Raw genomic sequence first — 20,282 nt, forward strand, 5'->3', positions numbered from 1 at the left:
CTCTGTTAGTGCACGCACTCGAACAGTGTGGGGTTTTGTCTTGTTTCTAAGTACTTTGGTGTCATTTTGTCTTCCCTCAAAACATTCTGTAGGAATTGTGTTTCTTTTCCTGCAATCACTGATCTCTCATGGTTGACACTAGTCTCTAGTTTGTCCCCTCTACCTTTATTTATCTGCTTGTTGGAAAACCCTTCCTACAAGTATAGACTGCCTCCTTTAGACTTCAGACTTCATAGGATGAAAATGATTTGTGTTTACTGGATGCTTAATTATGTGTCTTATTTTACTGAATCCTCAAAGCAATCCTATTTGGCAGGTATTCTTTGTTATTCCTGTTTTACAGATGAGGAAGCTCAAGCATGGACGTTAAGAATTTGCTGAGAAGACTAGATTAAGTTTTCAAATTTTCTAATGTACCACCTTTATTGCAAGATGCAGTTCAGGGATTAAGGAATTCTCCCCCTGTCATGCCTCTGATCCACTGTTCTGTATTGATGGGTAATTTTCACTTGAGGCCGTAGGAAGAATATCCAGGTTTGATAAGAGACATCATCATCAAAGGGAAAAGACATCTTGTCCCTTTAGAACAGTAATTCTCGTAGGGGTGATGTACCCTGCAGGGGACCTTTGGCAATGTCTGGAACCATTTTTGATTGTCTCAGCTTTGGACGAGGGGTTGCTCCTGGTAGTGCATGGAGGCCAAGGATGCCGCTAAGCATCCTGCACTGGGCGTGACAGCAAAGTGTCCCACATGCACCACAGCAAAGCATCATCCCGTTCAAAATGTCAGCAGTGCCAAGTTTGAGAAGTCTGATTGAGAGGATGTCTTGGATTGTAGGAGGGGGCAGAACTGCAGAGGGGTTCAGAGCACCCACTTAGGAGCCAGGATGCCTGGATCTGAATCCCGCTTCACTAGGTACTAGGCTGCACCCTCAGCAGGCTCTCTGTACCTCAGTTTCCCATTTGTAGCAGGAGATTGGGGATAATAGTTCATCTGCGTTATAGGTCTGTGGTGACAATTAAATGACTTAATAGACATGAAATGCCAGAATAGTGCCTCGCACTTAGAAGATGCCGTATAGATGTTAGCTCTTATTATGGATTATTTTTCTTTGCCTTATATATTATCTTGACCAAGTTAGATAAAATATTTTGTATTGATTTTACATTTTCACTTAAGATGTGAAATGCTTTATATCCAGCTTGTACAGTGACTTGTGAGAACTTGATGGGCTGGTGTTAACCTGTCATTTTTGATGTTTAGTTTTTGTGATGCTTCACTGCCTTTTGCACTTCTGCTTGTTTATTTTTTTGAACAAAGGTGCTAATCATGGTATTTGTTTACAGTGTAGTACTGGACTGGATTCAAATGAGATGTCTCCTCAGAAAAAAAAAGATCAGAACAAAAATTCTATTGAAAACATAGCCAACGAGGCCATAAACGTGCTGTGGAATATATGGTAAGATGCTTTCCAGATGCAGCTTCCTGCTTCAACACTACTCAGGCTTCTACTCTCTCTGTTAAACTGCAGAGGAATCTCTGTTCTCCTTGGTAGGCCTGTAAATCTGTTAATGCTTGGTAGCAGATCTCGTCAAGTGACCTAAGATCAACTGTCCTTCCCAAGCTCTTGTCCTGGTAGCAACACTGTATCTTTTTTTATGTTTTTGCCTTTCCATGTGGCATGCAGAATCCTAGTTCCCTAACCAGACATTTAACCTGTGCCAGTGCTTCTCGGAGTCTTAACCACTGGACTGCCAGGGAAGTCCCACTACATCTTTCCTTGCTTTACAATTCTTCTATCCAGTTATTGCTACCGACAGAAATAAGAGAAATTGTGATCATTAGTGGTCCCTGCACCCCTTCCTCCCCCACTGCCTGTGTGCCTTAAGCAGCAGTTGTCTTAAAGCTGGCCAGGCTCCAGTGCAATAGATACTTTGATCTGGAATGACACAGGGACCACAGACCTTGGTGAGTGCCATTTGACAGGGAAGTAGATGTCCGAGAAGAGCTCCTTTGGCCCCAGTGGAAAGGAGACCACGCGCCATTCCATCATTGTAGCAGTGGAAGGGGGCTTGCAGATGGAGGCGTGCTTTTAGGAATGGAGATGGCTAGAAACACAACCTGGATTTTTTTTTTCTGCCCCATTTTATTGGACCACATTTCTAGCTGGAGTCTGTCATAGTTCCTTATTTTCCATCCACAGCCATGGTTATTTCTGACCTCTTAGAGGTATCTCTCAGAATACAAGGTTAAGTTGGATCCTGGAAAGCTGCCTACACTGCTTGACTACCTACAAGCAGTCAAACTTGCCTATGGTTTCTTTCTTTCTTTTTTTGACTGCACCACTCAGCTTGTGGGGTCTTAATTCCCCGACCAGGGGTCAAACCTGGGCCCCCCGCAGTGGAAGCGCAGCGTCCTAACCACTGGACCACCGGGGAAGTCCCTGTGATTCATTTTGAACTAGTGGATGCATTCCACCAGGGAAATAGGAGAGGTCAGATTTGAGGAAATGGCATTCAAGCAAGCTAGTGTGTGCTGTTTTTCTAATAACTTTAACTTATATAAATTGTTGAATTTGCAGTTTTTTTTTTTAATTTTTGAATTTGGAAATTAAAAAAAATTTTTTTTTAAAGTGCCTGAAAAAGTGGTCCAGTAATCTTTCTTTCCTGAGTGCCCGTGAGCCCTATCTATATCATTTCTGGTTATCATAGGTCTTAACACTTTAGTTGCATAGTTTATGTTTAAATTATGTTTACACATGTATATGTTTTATTATCTTAACATATATATGCTTTGTTTTCCTGACTATACCTGAGCTTGCTGTGGGCTTCTTGAGGGGAGGTTCATAGCAGTGTTGCAGTAACTAGATGGATGGATGGATAGATGGATATGCAGACAGAAAACAGTTTATCTTTAGACAGCAGGATTGGATTTAACCATTTCGTCAGCTCTGTCAGGGGTTAATCTGTCATGTGTGTATGTGGTATGTCTAGAGGAATATGCTTCTCTGGAACCATGAATAAAATTGTTATCAGTAACTGTTTACCCTATATTTAGCATATATGTCAATTAATAGCATTGATTACATTCATTCTGATTCTTGTATTAGAAGATACTATAATTTCAAAAGTATTTTTTGTAACAGTTTCTCTGTCGAAGATTGTAGAATGTTATTATTATAACAGTCTAGATGGAATAATTAAAACTTAGTTTTACTTTCTTTAAATGTGTGCTTTTTATATGATAAAAATAGAGGCCTTTAATCCTGACTTTAATTTATTATTACTGTGATATAGTGGAAAGACAGGTAGACTGGATCCAGGGACTCACCACTAACAAAATGTTTGATTATTAGATCACTTTACCTTTGGGGGTCTGGGTTTCCTTGTTCACAAAAAGAGCAATTGAAGCAAATGATTTCTAAGATCTTTTCCATCTTTAACCTCCTGTAAGGAAGCTGGCATGTAGATAAAGAGATTGGCTAATATATTGTACTGTAATGGGAATAAAAATTCAGATAGCCAGCTGTATTCATGCACAGTGACTATGAATGGGCATTAATTTCTTCATCTGTAAAAATGGTGGGGGGTTGACTACAATTCTGGTTCTTTTATAAAGCCTAATTATTTTTTCATGAATTTCTGTGGTTGATTTCTTAATGTTAAAATGTGAATAGTAAAACTTTTTTTTCCCCCCTTCAATTTAGTGAATGCAGTAGTAGAGCAGTATCTATATTCAACAAAGAAGGGTGTTTGGAGATTGTATTAAAGTATTTAAGTAGGTTTTCCACCAATGTTGACCTGGCTATTTCAGTAGGTAAGTGAAGAAAAGTTTGTGTGCCCTTATTCAAGGTTTTTTATTCAGACATAACTTATTTATTCTACGGGAGTGATTTTTTTTTCTCATTGTATGTAAATACATCGCTGAGTTCTATTCTGAATCTTTTAAAATGTGTGATTATTTAATTATTCATGCAGTTTTCCTGCTTTTGTCTCTAAGAGGGAGGAAAGGGATTATGTGAGCATATGTGGTTTCTAATGTCTGAGCATTCTTAGAAGTTTTTATTAACTCTTGAAAGTTTTCATCTCCCATTTACGGAGAAGCAGTAACCCACAACTGCCAGGCCTTTGAGCCAAAGTTAATTGGAATGTAGACGATAACCTCTGCTTTTTTTGAGAGAGGAAGATAGTGATTGGAATTTCACGTAGGCCTGCTTCCCTTCCAGACAGGGAAAACAGAGTCTGGCAGCGTTAGCAGCCTTGGCTCCCTCGCTTTCTGCCCGTGGGGTTACAAGCCACTGGGGGCCCTCACTCAGCAGGGGGAGGAGGCAGAAACCAGGGGGTGGGTTCTATCTCAATAGAACGCGGGGCGGGGAGGGGCGAGTGGAGAAATAATGGATAAGAAGCATTTTTTATTCAACCCTTCATAACTATAGGCATCTGTCCTTTTATTTAACTACACTTTTCTCCTGGCAAGGACAAGTTTATTCCCCTTACTGAAGTGTGTTCCCCTTACCGATGTTTCTCTTGGCTCTAGTGGAAATAGAACAGAGAAGGAAAAAATAATAGTGGAATAAATACTATTGGGAAATATTTTTAAATCAGTTTCTCAAAATGGAATCTTTGGCAGAGGGGAGACTTGTGAGTAAATGTGGATTTTAAAAACACTTGAACTAGAAAATTGGCAGATGACTTTTAGTCTCAGAGGACAGTCTTTATGACAATAAGAGAATTTCAGGAAAGTTCATAGCTTTGAAAAGAAAAACTTCGCTTCTGTTTTTTGGGCCTTAAGTTTTGTAGATTTGGTTATTTCGTTTTTTTCCTAAAGAACTTTTAAAAAGAACTTTTAAAAGGGATCAGAATAAAGTAACTTTACAGTGTATAGCAGTATTTTCTTCGGCACTTAGCTAGGTTCATAACTTTTTTAAGGCAAATGTCAGATTGCTTCTGTTTTGAAAATCAAGCAAAGTTTATATATAGTAAAGTGAAATTCTGAAATTCCATACTATGTATTAATACAGCTTTCTTTGAGCTCATGCTGTCTTAGCAATCACAACTTACCTTGGCTTTTTGTTAAAGTGAATTTAAGTAGTCTTAATGAAAAAAAAATTACACTTGGATATATGTATATGTTCATATATGCATACATACGGATTTGTATATAAATGTATTTTGGAATGCAGACTAGAGCACAATAATAACATGTATTTTGACTACTAATTTGGATGGAAATGATCTGCTTTGGAATTTTTAGACCTGGAAAGAAATGCATTTTATGGAATGCAGTATCTCAAAGAAAATAAATTTGGGCTTCCTCATTTGTGTGTCAGAGGTCTCTTCTGTCAGGCTTTTCGTGCAGTCCCAGTTGTTTTCTACTTTCAGTTAATTATTTCTAATTTACAAGTTATAATCCATGATCTTGTTTTAATTGCGAGAGAAGAGTTAAGTGCTCAATGAATCATACGTCTATTAACACTTTACCCATCTCTTAATTTACTCATATTTTTACATAAAATACCTTTTTTCTTAAATGTGCTGTATCATAAATTAACTTTTAAGATCATGCTGAATTTTTTAAATGTCCCCAAACCTAGGCTTGTCATAGACAACACTTGTCCATGCACTGGTGTTCAGCCTACAGGCTGTTTGCCACAGGTCTGCGATGAGTACAGAAATTGAAGCCAAATCTTTATAAGTGTTTATAGTAATTCCACATTGTCACGGCAATTGAGAGCCTTTTAATTTATAAAAGTATAGTTCTGTAAAGGATTATAAGTTAAGAAAAAAGAAAAGTCTTTCATAGCTCTGATAATTTGGGAAGCCTCATTTGCACGAACTATGTTTGAGGAAAAGGGTGAATCTCCTACAAAATGTGTTCAGAGAAGTTCTAAGGATGCAAACTTTTTTTGCTGAGTCATTTTGGTTTAAATTATCCTAGCGGAATTCACTTGTTTCTGAATATTTGATTTTTGTCTCTCTAGCATATTGTTTGCAGACGGTGACCGAAGATAACCCAGAGCTACTGAAATCTTTCAGTACCCCAGCGTTGCATGTGCTGGAATCAGCAATGCTTTCTCCTGTCAGTTCCATGGAGTATCTTCTATTGAAGACGTTGGTGGCAGGTAAAAGTTAACCACTTGCGATAGTGTGCATTTTAGTGACTTGTAGCAGGCAGAAATGAAGAGGCCAAAATTCAATCAGTTCCCCATTTCACCACATCAGGAATTTCTGTGCTTATGTCTGTTCTGAAATTTTTAGTATTTAAATGGAAACCTTTAATTCAAGCGATACTACATAGTTTCAAAGCCTTATAAGATTAGATGTGTTTTCAATTTAACAAACTCCTGTTGTCTGATAAAGAAATAGTGCTCTCAGGACCCCCTCTTATTTATGAAGCGGTGAGTTCAGAAGTTGACAGCAGGCATCTCAGACGTGACCACTCACTTTCCTATAAGATCTTTACCCCCAGTGCTTCTCCCCAGAATTTCTAAATACAGAAGTAATCTGATGGCATGTGAGTAGTAGGTAACTTACTGTGTATTTTCCTCCTGCCCTTTGTTTGGTCTTCAAAGGTAATTTATCTTGAGAGATGTTTTGTTTTTTTCCTAAACTGATAAAATACACACAAAATAAAATTTACCATCTTTACCATTTTTAAAGCTTTTCTTTTTTTGACTACACTGCTCTGCTTGCAGGGTCTTTAGTTTCCCAGCCAGGGATTGAACCTGGCCTCCATAGTGAAAGCGCCGAACCCTGGCCGCTAGACCAGCAGAGAGCTCCGCCCGCTTCTTAACCGTTTTTTTTTTTAATTGGAGGATAATCGCTTTATGATATTTCTTAAGCATCTTTAAGTGTACAGTTGTGTTAAGTATATCCACACTGTTGTGTAACCATCCTGCAAAACTGAGACACTGTGCACATTAAACAGCTCCCCGTGTATGTTCGTCCGTCCTTGGGTAGACACTTGGGTTGCTTCACTCTTTGGTTATTGAATGATGCTGCTAATATGGATCTGCAAATGATCTGTCTGACTCCTTTCAGTTCTTTTTTAACATAGCAGAATATACCGCAGAACTATTTTTATTTTGTCACATTTTAAAAAATTAGTGTACTTCGCAGTAGCTGTTGTTCTGGTTTCACAAGTGCAACACCAAGAACCTGCTCCCTGGTTTGTCCGTGAGATCTTGGAATTTTAATGCATTCCTTTCCCCTCTTGGACTGTAAGAAACTGCTCAGGAGAGCATCTCAGGTTAAGATGAAAGAAAGCCGAGGCAACTTAATTTGTCATTGTAAAAGAAACTCGATCGGTGTTTTCTCAGTCTGTTGGCTCTCTATCAGGGCAAGGCATTGTATGCCAGGAACGGGAGACGATTATGAAGGACCGCTGCAGTAAAGGGAGCTGCCTCTGGGCAGAGCTTTTTGACATTTAATAAGAACTCAACAAAGGCAGTAGGACTGAGATTTCTTGAAATTATGCCTGAGCTTTTAGAACCAATATGGTAGACACTGTATTTAATAAAAGATTTCACAGCCGATTTCTTTGTCCTCATGCTCATTTTTTTCCACAGGCACAGTTTGGAATCTAAAGGACATTATTCCATCCAAGAGTCAGGCAGAAATCATAAATGCCATACTAAAGATCTTATCTGAAGTTCTGGAAATGGATGCTGGCGAAACGGTTATTCAAATGAAGGAGGCTGAAACTCAAAGGATAAAAACCGCTGCAGAGACTGAGGACACACTACAGAGTGCTAATGGTGATGACCTGATGGAAGATGAGGAAATGGAAGAAATTCCGCACAGAAGGAAAGTCAGAAGGAAAACGTTCATTTCAGATTTACTTCCAGTAAGTCAGATTGGTGCTTTCAAGCATAGATCAATACAGCTATTTTCTTTCAATAGATATCCTAAGCTTCGTAGGAAAATGTTGTAGCAATTAATTATGAAGTGAATTTCCGTAAAAACAGCCATGTTTTCCCATTAATTCTCATTAAAACATCAGAAATCTCCCAAAGGAGAAAAAAAATCTGAGATGAAACATTTATATAGTAGAGAAGTTGAAAGATGGGTAGACCAGTACTTTTGCAGTATTTGAGAAACATGCAGTCATGTGATGAAGAGTCTGAGCTCCACCCCCTGGGTTCGATTCCTGATCAGTGGGACATGGGTTCGGTTCCTGGTCAGTGAACGAGGATACCTAATGTGGCATGGTGTGGTCAAGAAGAAAAATATGTGGTCCTCTTCCTAACATTTGTAGCTCACTTAAGTTTCCTACTCTCTCCCAGACTGTCTTCAAACTAAAGGATTTTTACTTTGCTCAGATAGTCCCTTGTATCCTTGTCTCTTCTACTTTAGAGTTTAGCCTTACTAAGCCAAAGTAGCAAGCCAAAGTTATATTTAGTCACTACTGTTGAGCAGAGGAGGTAGGGTGACCCTGAGAATTAATGATGGTTTGTAGGTTTGCAGCCTGGATAATCGTGGCTTACTTGTGCTGGGTGTGATGCTGGGGTGTGGGCGACCAGTCTCCAGTGCAGGCAACTTTTCAGCTGAGCCCATCGGTAGAGATGGAGCTGTTCTTTGGGAAAACATTTTTCCCAAGGAGGAGAGCAAGTCCTCAGAAAGCCAGGGAGGACGTCGAGCTGGGCTTTATTCATCGAGGTGCGCGTTTTCTATGCTTACGCTGAGTCCCAGGCACTGTGCCAGAGGCTACTGGTAGAAAGATGATAAGACGTATTTCCTGTCTTCAGGGACCTTTTCCATCTTGTAAGGATGGACACGTAATTTTTTTTTTTTTCCCATTTTATTTATTTATTTATTTTTTCTTTTTTTTTTTTAATTTTTATTTAATTAGTATACATGTGTTCCCCATCCTGAACCCTCCTCCCTCCTCCCTCCCCATACCATCCCTCTGGGTCGTCCCAGTGCACCAGCCCCAAGCATCCAGCATCGTGCATTGAACCTGGACTGGCATCTCGTTTCATACATGACATTTCACATGTTTCAATGCCATTCTCCCAAATCTTCCCACCCTCTCCCTCTCCCACAGAGTCCATAAGACTGTTCTATACATCAGTGTCTCTTTTGCTGTCTCGTATACAGGGTTATCGTTACCATCTTTCTAAATTCCATATATATGCGTTAGTATACTGTATTGGTGTTTTTCCTTCTGGCTTACTTCACTCTGTATAATAGGCTCCAGTTTCATCCACCTCATTAGAACTGATTCAAATGTATTCTTTTTAATGGCTGAGTAATACTCCGTTGTGTATATGTACCACAGCTTTCTTATCCATTCATCTGCTGGTGGACATCTAGGTTGCTTCCATGTCCTGGCTATTATAAACAGTGCTGCGATGAACATTGGGGTACACGTGTCTCTTTCCCTCTGGTTTCCTCAGTGTGTATGCCCAGCAGTGGGATTGCTGGATCATAAGGCAGTTCTATTTCCAGTTTTTTAAGGAATCTCCACACTGTTCTTGATAATGGCTGTACTAGTTTGCATTCCCACCAACAGTGTAAGAGGGTTCCCTTTTCTCCACACCCTCTCCAGCATTTATTATTTGTAGACTTTTGGATCGCAGCCATTCTGACTGGTGTGAAATGGTACCTCATAGTGGTTTTGATTTGCATTTCTCTGATAATGAGTGATGTTGAGCACGGACACGTAATTTTAACTTATTACAGTACCTGTGCTAAGAGCAATGATAGGTCTGTGCCCAGACTTCTGAGTGAGTAGGCACAGCTGACTCAGCCCTGATGGGAGCAGAAAGGAAGAGACTCTCAGAAGAGGCTTGGCAGACCTGAGCCGTCTGAAAGGATGGGGCAGACAGCATGGTGAAAGCAGGTTAGTGTTGTTCGAGGGGCCTGGAGGTAGGAGAGCCAGTCAGGGGCTGCCGAAGTCATTCTAGGGAAGGATGGTGATGCTTGAACTGGAAGGACTCTAGGGATGTCCTCTCACCCTCTCTACCGTCGCACGTGTGGCCTGTCCTAATTCGTGTATGAGAAACTGAACCTGAGAAGTGTCTTAAGTCAGTGTCTTCGAGTTTGGATAGATTTATTTTTAAAGAATTCTTTTTAAACATTTTAAAATTTATTTTCTGTCCACACCACATGGCATGTGGGATTCCCTCATAGCTCAGTTGGTAGAGTCTGCCTGCAATGCAGGAGACCTGGGTTTGATTCCTAGGTGAGAAAGATCCCCTGGATAAGGAAATGGCAACCACTCTGGTACTCTTGCCTGGAGAATCCGATGGACAGAGTAGCCTGGTGGGCTACAAGTCCGTGGGGTCACAAGAGTCAGACATGACTTAGTGACTGAACAACAACAGCAACGTGGCCTGTGGGATCTTAATTCCCCAACCACAGATTGAACCCATTAGAAGCACAGAGTCCTATTAGAAGCATTAATTAGAAGCATTAGAAGCACAGAGTCCTAACCACTGGAACGCCAAGGAAGTCCCTAAAGAATTTTTAATGGGCATAAACTCATCAGCATACCACCTTACATTGACGAAGTCTTGTAAAGCTGAATTGGTGGTGTTCTAAAGTACTCAAATGTAGTTAAGAGCTGTTTTCTCAGTCCCTGTGAATGGCTGTTAGGTGCAAAGCTTTGTGTTAAGTGCTGGGTTGAACACAAAAATGAAAAGTCCCTCCTGCCCTTGAGTTGCTTGGCAACTCCGTATCATATCTCTCTTGTGCATCTGAGTCAGAGTGGGTAGAGTTTAAAGTCGGTAAACAAGATAGACAAAGGCATAGCTGTGAGCCTTTTCATCCCAAAGGGTGTTGATAGAACCCCAGCAACACCTTCTCAGGTGCCACGTGGAGGTAAGTTACAGATCTGGGGTTCTCGTGTGGAGCGTCAGGTGTAAAAGATTGGCGCTCGGAGGCTCTTCCGCAGGGGCTGGCATCGCGCTGACCAGGTCACTTTATCCTGATGGACACATCTGTACTGCGTTTCCCCACCCCAAAATCCAATCGGGAGCAGTGGGAATTCCACTTGGGCTGCCTGGGGACTCTGAGAGATCGGATGTCCCTGGCTGGGGGTGGGAGAAGAACCACCCCTGCGGGTTTGCCCCATCTCCAGCTTTGCTTCTGGGGGACCCTCCAGGGAATGGGTGAGTGGGGATTGGGATCCCAGTCCACCAAGATGAAGTGCCACTATTTGAAAGTATCAGTGTTTAACTGTTATTAGAGATACACATTCTCAAGTATTACTTACAGATAGAATTTTGGTGCTTAGAAAATGCAGTGTTTTCTCCTAACAAAAGCTCACTTTTCAAAGTCTGTCACCGTGGCTGAGCAGACTGGGTGATTAACATGCTGGTCAGGCAGCCAGTGTTTTGGTGCCAGTAGGGTGCTAAGCATCCTGCTGCCACGTGCCAGGAATACAGATTCACAGGCAGGCAGCTCAGGTCTTTTCACGCTGCGCAGTGGCTTGTGCAAGTGTAATCACAAACCTGGAAGGAGAGAACCAACCCAAGTTGTTGCCATAACACGCAGAAGTAGAACACTCCTTCCCTGGCTTCTGCAGTTAGCAATCATCAAATCATGATCTATTTTCTTTCATCTGCTTCCCTACCTACTCTCCCCTCTCACTACTGAATACTTTGAAGCAAATCTCAGCTGTCATAACATTTCCTCTAGCTTGGTTCTTTATGTCAGTTTGGTAACAGTAAGAAGCAGGGGATTGTTCTGAGCAGGAAAGTCAGGTAAAGAAATGGAACTTCTTTCAGAGTTGTTTCATGCCGGATCTTCATACATGTTAAGTGGATGAGAGGCCAGCAAGGGTGTGTCTTATTTAGAGTCTCAGCATACATGTATGAAGTGAATAGGAATAAATTTTCTGGGTTCGATCCGTGGGTTGGGAAGATCCCCTGGAGGAGGGTATGGCAACCCACTCCAGAATTCTAGCCTGGAGAATCCCCATGGACAGAGGAAGGAGTCTGGTGGGCTATCATCCATGGGGTCTCAAAGAGTCGGACAGGACTGAGCCACTCAGCACAGCACAGCAGAAGAATAAATTTTGGATACATTCTTGCCCGTAATAAAAGGAACATAAATGTAGGGATTCCTAAAGTCTGTCTACTAAATTAGCAGTCTGCTTTTTTATTTTTTAAGAGTATGTTTCAAAATTACAGTTAATTCATTGCACAGGGAGTTGCTGGAGAATTATAAATGAGTATGAACATTCTGGAAAAGGAGAACAGAAATATGTCATAGGATCTGTAGATGTGTTTTTAACCTTTGATCCAGTAAATCTGAGGAAATAATATAACCAAGTAATGTGAATTTTTCCACACTAGAGGAATGCTTATAAATTATAAAACATTCATTTAAGGGAATATTGCACAACCATTGAAAAGACAATTTTTAATAGAAACTTTTGAGGTTGGGAATCATCCAGACAACAAAATATACATCATTTTTTAGCTTGTGCACTACTTTGGAATAGCAGTATAGCTATTTCACTTTTCATAGGTGACTTGAGAATTAAGGTCATACAAATTTATGCAACCCATTTTGAGACTGTTAATTGATGTTAGGTTCACATTATTTATTTCCTCAAGAAAAAGTCTCCCTTTTTCTTCAGTCTTAAAGGAATGCTTTATTGCAGCCTTCAGAGAAAGCCAGAATGCGGCAAACCCGTCTGCTCCTTAGCCAAACTCTGTTGGTCACATAAGGGCCTGTTAGTAATTCTGGTTAGCGCAGACTTTTCTGGGAAGACATCTAAGCATCTAAAGGCAGGTTTGTTGTGTATAAGTGCCTGGCGTCTATAACGAACCCTTGTTTTAATCTTTGTATGCTGAGCCACTTCTTAACACAGTACATCAAGTTTCAGGGTGAATTCAGTTCAGAATTCCTGAATATTTATCTGTTCTCCCCAGCTAACTAAGCAGCACTTAGAGAAGCCGTGCGGAGAGATGGGAACCCAGTGAACAGTGGTGTGGCGCACAGTGTCGAGCAGAATCGTAATGCCTGCGCGTCCTTCAGCCCGTTAGGACTCTTCTTCTGCTCACCCACCCCTGCCGCCAGGTCCCCTGTTCCAAGTGCAAATACCATTTAGTGGGCTTTAACTAAAGAAAGCCACCTGAAAATAGTTTTCTAAACCTTGGGGTGAGCGTTGGTCGTTTGCCTTTTTTTTTTTTTAGCCCACCGACAAGGAGCTGAGAGAGACCATAGCATTGCTGACAGCTCAGCAGACAGCTCTGGAAATCATTGTGAACATGTGCTGCAGTGAAGGTGTGTTGCCAGTTCCCATTTAGATATCCTCCCCGGCACTGGGCGGGCGCTTCCATGCAGATTATCTTAAACAGTCCAGTTCTCTGTGATCTGCACTCTTCCCAGATCCCACAGACGACGAATGGGAAGAGCTTTCTAGCAGTGATGAAAGCGATGCGTTTATGGAGAATGCCCTCAGTGAATGCGGTGGGCAGCTGCTCTCTCCCCTCTGCCTCTCCCATGAGGTTCACACGGCTCTCACCCACCACCTCCTCCCAAAGAAGGTAATCGGTTTTCAGTCTGGGCTCACTCTAGAGCATCGAGGTTTCAGAAAGCCATTCTTTCTGTGCACAGAGGAAGTGTGTCAATCCACTCCAGGTGTGGGCGATGGGTGAGATATGGAAAGTGAGACAGTGAACAGCACTGGAGGTGGGCTGAAGCTTATCAAGCCTAACCATCTCACTTAGAAGTTGGGATTTTATAAAGGAATCATGTGTTCAGAAAAAAACCTTTCCTTGTAACGTTTGCCTTACTGTCTTTCTTAAATTTAGATTTTTGACAAAACTGCCTTTCCAAACAGCGTTGCAGTTGACGTGTGCTCTAGGAGCCCCACTTGGAAACCTTTGATTAGAAAGTAAGAACATTTCTCCTTTCAAAACCATTTGTCATTATGTTATTATCGGAAATGATGGACCATTAAACAGAAGATGCCGACTCCCCCTGCATTCGAGAGTTCTAGTCCTGTATCTTGTGTGTGTTCCCTAGAGAAGTGAGCGCATATGTGCGCTAAGGGAGGAGAATGCTCAGAGCAGTGTGGCTCACAGTTGCCCCAACTTGGAAGCAACCTCAGTGTCCATTGGAGGCAGAATGGATAAGTCAGTGCCGACATGCTCATACAATAGAATACATACAGCAGTAAAAAGCATCCGAACTGGAACCACTCACAAAATAGTGAGTAGTTCATTGAGAGGTGCATACATAGATGGTTCCTGGGCTTCCCTTGTGGCTCAGCTGGCAAGGAATCCGCCTGCAATGTGGGAGACCTGGGTTCGATCCCTGGGTTGGGAAGGTCCCCTGGAGAAGTGAATGGCTACCCACTGCAGTATTCTGGCCTGGAGAATTCCATGGACTGTGTAGTTCATGGGGTCACAAAGGGTCAGACCCCCTCGCTTTGGGGGTCAGGGAGGTGGGTGTGACAGGGAGGGGATGAGTGGCTGTGAGCGTGCTAGAAGCATTTCTTTTTTTCCTCCTCCTAGTGAAGTAGGGTTGGTTTCCAGTGTTGTGTTAGCTTCAGGTATAAGCAGAGCGATTCAGTTATATATATGTATTCTTTTTCAGATTTCCCCCTTCTAGGTTATTACAAAATATTGAGTAGAGATCCCTGGGCTATACAGTATGTCCTTATTGGATATCTGTTTTATATAGAGTAGTGTGTATATGTTAATCCCAAACTTCTAATTTACCCTTCCTCGCCTTTCCCTGTTGGTTACCATAAGTTTGTTTTCTATGTCTGGGAGTCTATTTCTGTTTGTAAATAAGTTCATTTGTATCTTTTTTTTTAGGATTTCACCTATAAGCAATATAATACATTTGTCTTTTTCTGGCGTACTTCACTTAGTAAGATAGTCTCCTGGCCCACCCATGTTGCTGCAGATGGCATTATTTCATTCTTTTTTGTGGCTGAGTAAGATTCCATTGGATAAGTACGCCACATCTTCTTTATCCATTCATCTGCTGATGGACATTGAGGTTGCTTCCGTGTCTTCAGTATTGTGAATAGCGCTAACATTCTTATCCAGGTGCACCAGTGTTTGCTTTGTAAACTATCAAACTCTATATATTCCTGAGTGCTTTATGTGGGTCATATTTCACATTTAAAAATAGGCTTTAAAGATGCTGGCACACACAGAAATTTTTCTCAAGCAGATTCCATACGACTCATCAGTTTACTGTGCCTCCGAGGCCTTGAGTGCTCAAGCAGTTTGATCTGGTCAGATTCACAGTTCACCTTAAGCGTTCTTGCCAGCTGCCCGAGACCTCCTTCTGCTTATAGATGGTCCCCATCAGAACCGGATGCCTGGGTTCAACGTCAGTGCTGAGCTCTGTCAGGTCACCGTGAGAGGCCCAGACAGCATTCTCTTTCTTCCTTTCCAGAATGAACACTATACAGTGCAGAGCCCTCGTGTGTCTCCAGAGCCTCGTCTCCCTTCTGGATGTGGACCATCTGGGAGGACCTGCTGCCCTTCAGACGCTTGCACAGCACCTGTCACAACTGCTTTTTTCTCAGCCAGGTAAATGTGCTGTATTTTTTTCTTTTTTAATTTTACTGGAGTAGTGTTTTGTCTCTGCCATACAGCAAAGTGAATCAGCTATGCATATATATATATATCCACTCTTTTTTAGATTGTTTTCTCATATAGGCCATTATAGAGTATTTAGAATTCCCTGTGCTATACAGTAGGTCCTTATTAGTTATCTGTTTTATAAATAGTAGTGTATATATGTCAGTCCCAATTTCCCAATTTATCCCTCCCCTCTCATCCCCCTGGTAACATAAGTTTGTTTTCTACACCTGTGACTCTTTGTACATCTGAGGAAATAGAGTATTTTACATAGTAAAGGAAAATTCTCCATGTTACTTTACCCTGCATGTATGTCTGGAGTGAGGGTTAATATGGGAGGTACGAATCTGCTCTAATTCTTTGCAAAATTGTTTTAACATTTCCCCTTCTTAGAACACTGAATCCAAGAGCTGAAATTCTTAGAAGATCAAAATAAGGTCACTTTTGACTAAATACAAGTTTCTGTATAAACAGTCCTTCAAAAGTTGTTCCCAGATTCTTTCCTTTTTTTTTGGCTTTGCTGGGTCTTCACTGCCGTGCGGGCTTTTCTCTGGTTGCGGTGCACAGGCCTCTCACTGCCGTGGCTTCTCTTGTTTCAGAGCAGCATGGCCTTCATGGGGCTTCAGTAGCTGTGGCTCCCAGGGTTTAGAGCACAGACTCAGTAGCGTGGTGCATGAGTTTAATTGCTCTGAGGCATGTGGGATCTTCCTGGATCAGGGATCGAACCCGTGTCTCCTGCATTGGCAGGCAGATTCTTACCACTGAGCCACTAGGGAAGCCCGATCCCTGATACTTTAAAACATCTATTTTGCTCTCTATGAAGAGGTTCTGTGTATTTAATGGTACCTGTTTTAGAAGTTCTAGATTAATTTTTAAAGATTAAGTAAATAAATGTTCAGAAACTCATTATATAGTTGTCAGCATTTGTCAGTTTATAGATAGAGTTTTCAAGTGATCTCAAGCTATGTATTCTTTAGCTGGTGCCATCATGTGAAAACCAGGCCCATCCATATGTAAGACAGGACATAGACAGGATATGAGCAGTGCCATTCCCATTCCGAGCCTGGACTGAGCCAGCTCTGAAGTGCAGAGGTGACTGTCCGTGGAAGCTGGCCAGGTGATGACTAAAGCTTTGTATTTCTTTCCCAGTCTTATAAACCTAAGAGATCTGGGGACTTCTTTGGTGATCTGTGGCTAAGACTTCACCTCCCAATGTAGGGGGTATGGGTTCAGTCCCTGGTCGGAGAACTAAGATTCCACACGATGTGAAGAACGCCACAATTTTTTTTAGGAAGTAAACCTAAAGAGACCTGGATGGCATGAGAAGTACAGGGGATGGCTCCTGTCAGCCCAGCAGAGTGTCCTATGGAGGGGTGCCTGGCAGAGCGCTGCTACCGCTCATGCCCGCTCCCATCCACCCATTCCCGTGGGCTCCCTGCAGGGAGCAGGGCCGCACAGGAGGGTCCACAGCCAAGCCCCCGGTGAGCAGGACTTACCCGGGTCTCTTAGTGCTCCCAAGACCTGCTTAACTTGAGTGACCCCTTGTATTGCCATCTCTTTCCTCTGGGCCATTTCTCAAGGAGAGTCCAGTCAAGGTCCCACTGGCTCCGTCTCCTGCCAGCCTGAAGAGTTTATTTCACAGGAAATAAGTGGATGTGTTCTGCCCCTCTGCTGTAGAGAAAACACTGAGGCGTGTTTCTCCTGGTTCAGCCAGCTGCTTGTGGTCACTGGTACATCCCCATTTATCTCCGGGAAAGGTCACAGGAAAACCATAACAAGTCGAGTCTTAGAGAAATAATGAAAAGTTTCTGAATTGTGGGAAAGTATAATTAAACACTTTGATCTTTTAATAAATTTCACTTTCATAGCTTTGTTGATACAACCGTTTTATCAGAGTGAAATTTTATATTTAGAGACAGTATTCTTATATAGTCCTCCCAGACATTTGGGATTTTTAAGTCATGTAACCCTGTGAGTTCTGGGTGGATAATGTGAACTGTTACTGAGGAATTTGGTGGGGAGAATGGGGCTAAAGTTCTCTACATTTTTGTGTTACCATGTTTGAAAGTAATGTATGAGGATGGTACAGCTGTATTGTATTTAACTTACTTTCATCTTAATGCTTAAATGCAGTCTGAATAGTTATAAAATTTGTGATACGTACCTGTATAGGCTTTTTGTGGCTGACATCAGAGATAAAAGGAAAAAGTTTTTAGTAGAATCTGGCCCTTGCATTCAAAACACCTGTATCTTTGTCTCCTTCATTTAAAATATTGATCTTCAGAACATCATGAGATTCTTAGCAATGTTTTATTTTCAGATTGGGTCAGTTTGTCATTTGTTCCATTACATGGGTTCTAAAATCATTTAGGATTCCCTGTTTCCCTAGGTTTTGGGAAGCAGAAAGCTTCTTCTCATTACAATTAAAACAGTCGTAGCTCCCGTCCTGGGATATGCTTTTTATTCCATGTCAACACTGAAAATAGGTCTGTAAAATTAAAAATAATTTGCGACTTGATTACTTGTGGGTTGACTATTTACCTGCATTTAGGTGTGCTGCAAATTCTCAGCTCCTATACAAAGTTGTTGAGAGGCGAAAAACATTTCGAATCGCTTAGCTTCTTTTGCCAACATCGTGTGTTGCTGACCTTTCACTGAGAATTTGTCAGAAAGGCAGAGTCATTTGAACTTCCTCCCCTAATTTGGGGTAGATGACCAGAAATATGAATTAAGTAAAAATCTTCCAAATAGAGGGAACATGTGAATTTCATGTAATATAAAATAGTAGTGTGGGTTTTGAATCTCAATTGTGTTCTGTGCAGCTCACAAACATCCAGGGTTACACTTACAGCTTTAATCAAACGTAAGTTACTTTTCAGAGCCAGTGTGGTGACTTTTGGAACTTTAATAGTAACAATTTTATGCCAGCTTTTGAGGACCTACCTGTTAAGTACTAGGTTTGATGAGCTAGGCGTTATCACCCCACTTTCCTGATAAGGACACTGAGATTTAGACGTTTAGGAAGTTTTTCAGGAGCATTCCTTTTTTGTTTTTCCTAAATTAAAAAAAATTATTTTTGTTTATTTATTTGGCTGGACCAGGTATTCGTTGTAGCACTCAGGATCTTCAAAGTTGGTAGTGGCATGCAGGAGTTTTAGTTGCAGCGTGTGAACTCAGTTGCAGCATGTGGGATCTAGTTCCCTCACCAGGGGTCAAACCCAGGCTCCCTGCATTGGGAGCTTGGAGTCTTAGTCCCTGGACCACGAGGGAAGCCCTTGGGGCCTTCCTTCTTTTAACAACTATTTATTGACTGACTTAATGCCATACATTGTGCTAGGTCCAAGGGATCCAGGCATGAACAAGATAGGCAAGGTTGCTATGCTCATGGAGTTTGCATTCTCACATAAATAAAGGTTTGATGTCATTCTGGCCAGACAGGAAAAACTCAGAGCAGAGTGGTATGAGGTGTCACGTTAGTTAGTATGGAAGGACCCTTCTGAGGAGCTACCACTTCTCTGGCTTCTAATATTCTCTGGCTAAGACCAGGATGAGAGGTCACATCGTGTCAAAGGCTGCATTCTGTCCCTGTTCTGTCTGACCCTAAAGAATCCTGGTACCTGTTCTGTGATACTTATAGGAATTCCCTGCCTCTGTGCATGGCATAGATCTGAAAATGAGAGAGCCCAAAGAGATAGCAGTCCTTGATTCCAGTCTGTGCAGAAGCTGCCTCGCTCTCGTGCAGCCGAAGAGGGGGCATCAGTATCTTTATACGGCCACACGCCCCACAGGGGAGAAAGCCACGGTGTCTCCTGCCACGTAACAGATCACCCCAAAATCTTGTGGCTTGAAACTGCAGTAATCACATATAATGTTTTTCTCATGGTTTCTATGGGGGAGGGATTTAGAAAGGGTCCAGTGGAGGTGGTTTTCTCTTCTCCACGATGTCTAGGACAGAGGTTCTCAACTAGTAGCAGTTTTTGCCTCCTAGGACTTCTGTCGATGTCTGTTGGCAGTTTTTGCTGTTATAATTTGGGAGGTGCTACTGGTATCTAAGGAGAAGGCAATGGCACCCCACTCCAGTACTCTGGCCTGGAAAATCCCATGGACGGAGGAGCCTGGTGGGCTGCAGTCTGTGGGGTCGCTGAGAGTCGGACACGACTGAGTGACTTCACTTTCACTCTTCACTTTCATGCATTGGAGAAGGAAATGGCAAGCCACTCCAGTGTTCTCGCCTGGAGAATCCCAGGGACGGCAGGGCCTGGTGGGCTGCCATCTATGGGGTTGCGCAGAGTCGGACACGGCTGAAGCGACTTAGCAGCAGCAACTGGTATCTAAAGGGTAGAGGCCAGAGATGCTGTTAAATATCCTGGTGTACAGGGGACCTCACACACACCACAAAGAGTCACCTGGTCCAAAGTGTCCACAGTGCTGAGGTTAAGAAACCCTAGCCGGGGCCTCTGTCGAAAGACTGAGAGGCAGACTCGTCTGAGGTCTGTCTGCTCACATGTCTGGTAGCATGGAGCTGTCAGCCACAACACCCACAGGTGACCTCTTCATGTGACCTTAACATGATGGCGTTTCCAAAAGCAAGAACTGAGAGAGAGGAGAGAGCAAACACATGTGAATCGGGTGGAAGTCATGCCTTCTACCACCCAGCCTGCCACTTTTCATATTCTCTTGGTTGAAGAAGCCACAAAGTCCCACCCAGGTTCAAGGGGAGGG

The 20,282-nt window shown here is 42.2% G+C and overlaps 1 protein-coding gene and 1 non-coding gene across 3 annotated transcripts in view; one reads left to right on the top strand and one right to left on the bottom strand.

Annotated features, from left to right (window-relative positions):
* The window catches only part of HEATR3 (HEAT repeat containing 3), a 40,632-nt gene that overhangs the window by 5,235 nt on the left and 15,115 nt on the right, over positions 1-20,282 (top strand). For both annotated transcript variants that reach the window (XR_015145447.1, XM_086350585.1), the window contains exons 4-11: positions 1,348-1,460; positions 3,708-3,817; positions 5,982-6,122; positions 7,569-7,846; positions 13,149-13,239; positions 13,345-13,502; positions 13,770-13,852; positions 15,373-15,509. Coding sequence is in view for 1 of the 2 variants with exons in the window: in XM_086350585.1 (XP_086206711.1) it covers positions 1,348-1,460; positions 3,708-3,817; positions 5,982-6,122; positions 7,569-7,846; positions 13,149-13,239; positions 13,345-13,502; positions 13,770-13,852; positions 15,373-15,509 (1,111 nt within the window). In the remaining variant the exon portion in view is untranslated. The remainder of the gene's footprint in view (positions 1-1,347; positions 1,461-3,707; positions 3,818-5,981; positions 6,123-7,568; positions 7,847-13,148; positions 13,240-13,344; positions 13,503-13,769; positions 13,853-15,372; positions 15,510-20,282) is intronic.
* On the bottom strand, positions 2,367-2,439 carry TRNAG-UCC (transfer RNA glycine (anticodon UCC)). The gene has a single exon. It is a non-coding gene; the product is annotated as a tRNA-Gly (tRNA).

Source organism: Bos grunniens, chromosome 18, assembly GCF_055505025.1.
Source record: "Bos grunniens cultivar Pamir isolate PY7600 chromosome 18, Bosgru_T2T1.0, whole genome shotgun sequence".
NCBI lineage: Eukaryota > Metazoa > Chordata > Mammalia > Artiodactyla > Bovidae > Bos > Bos grunniens.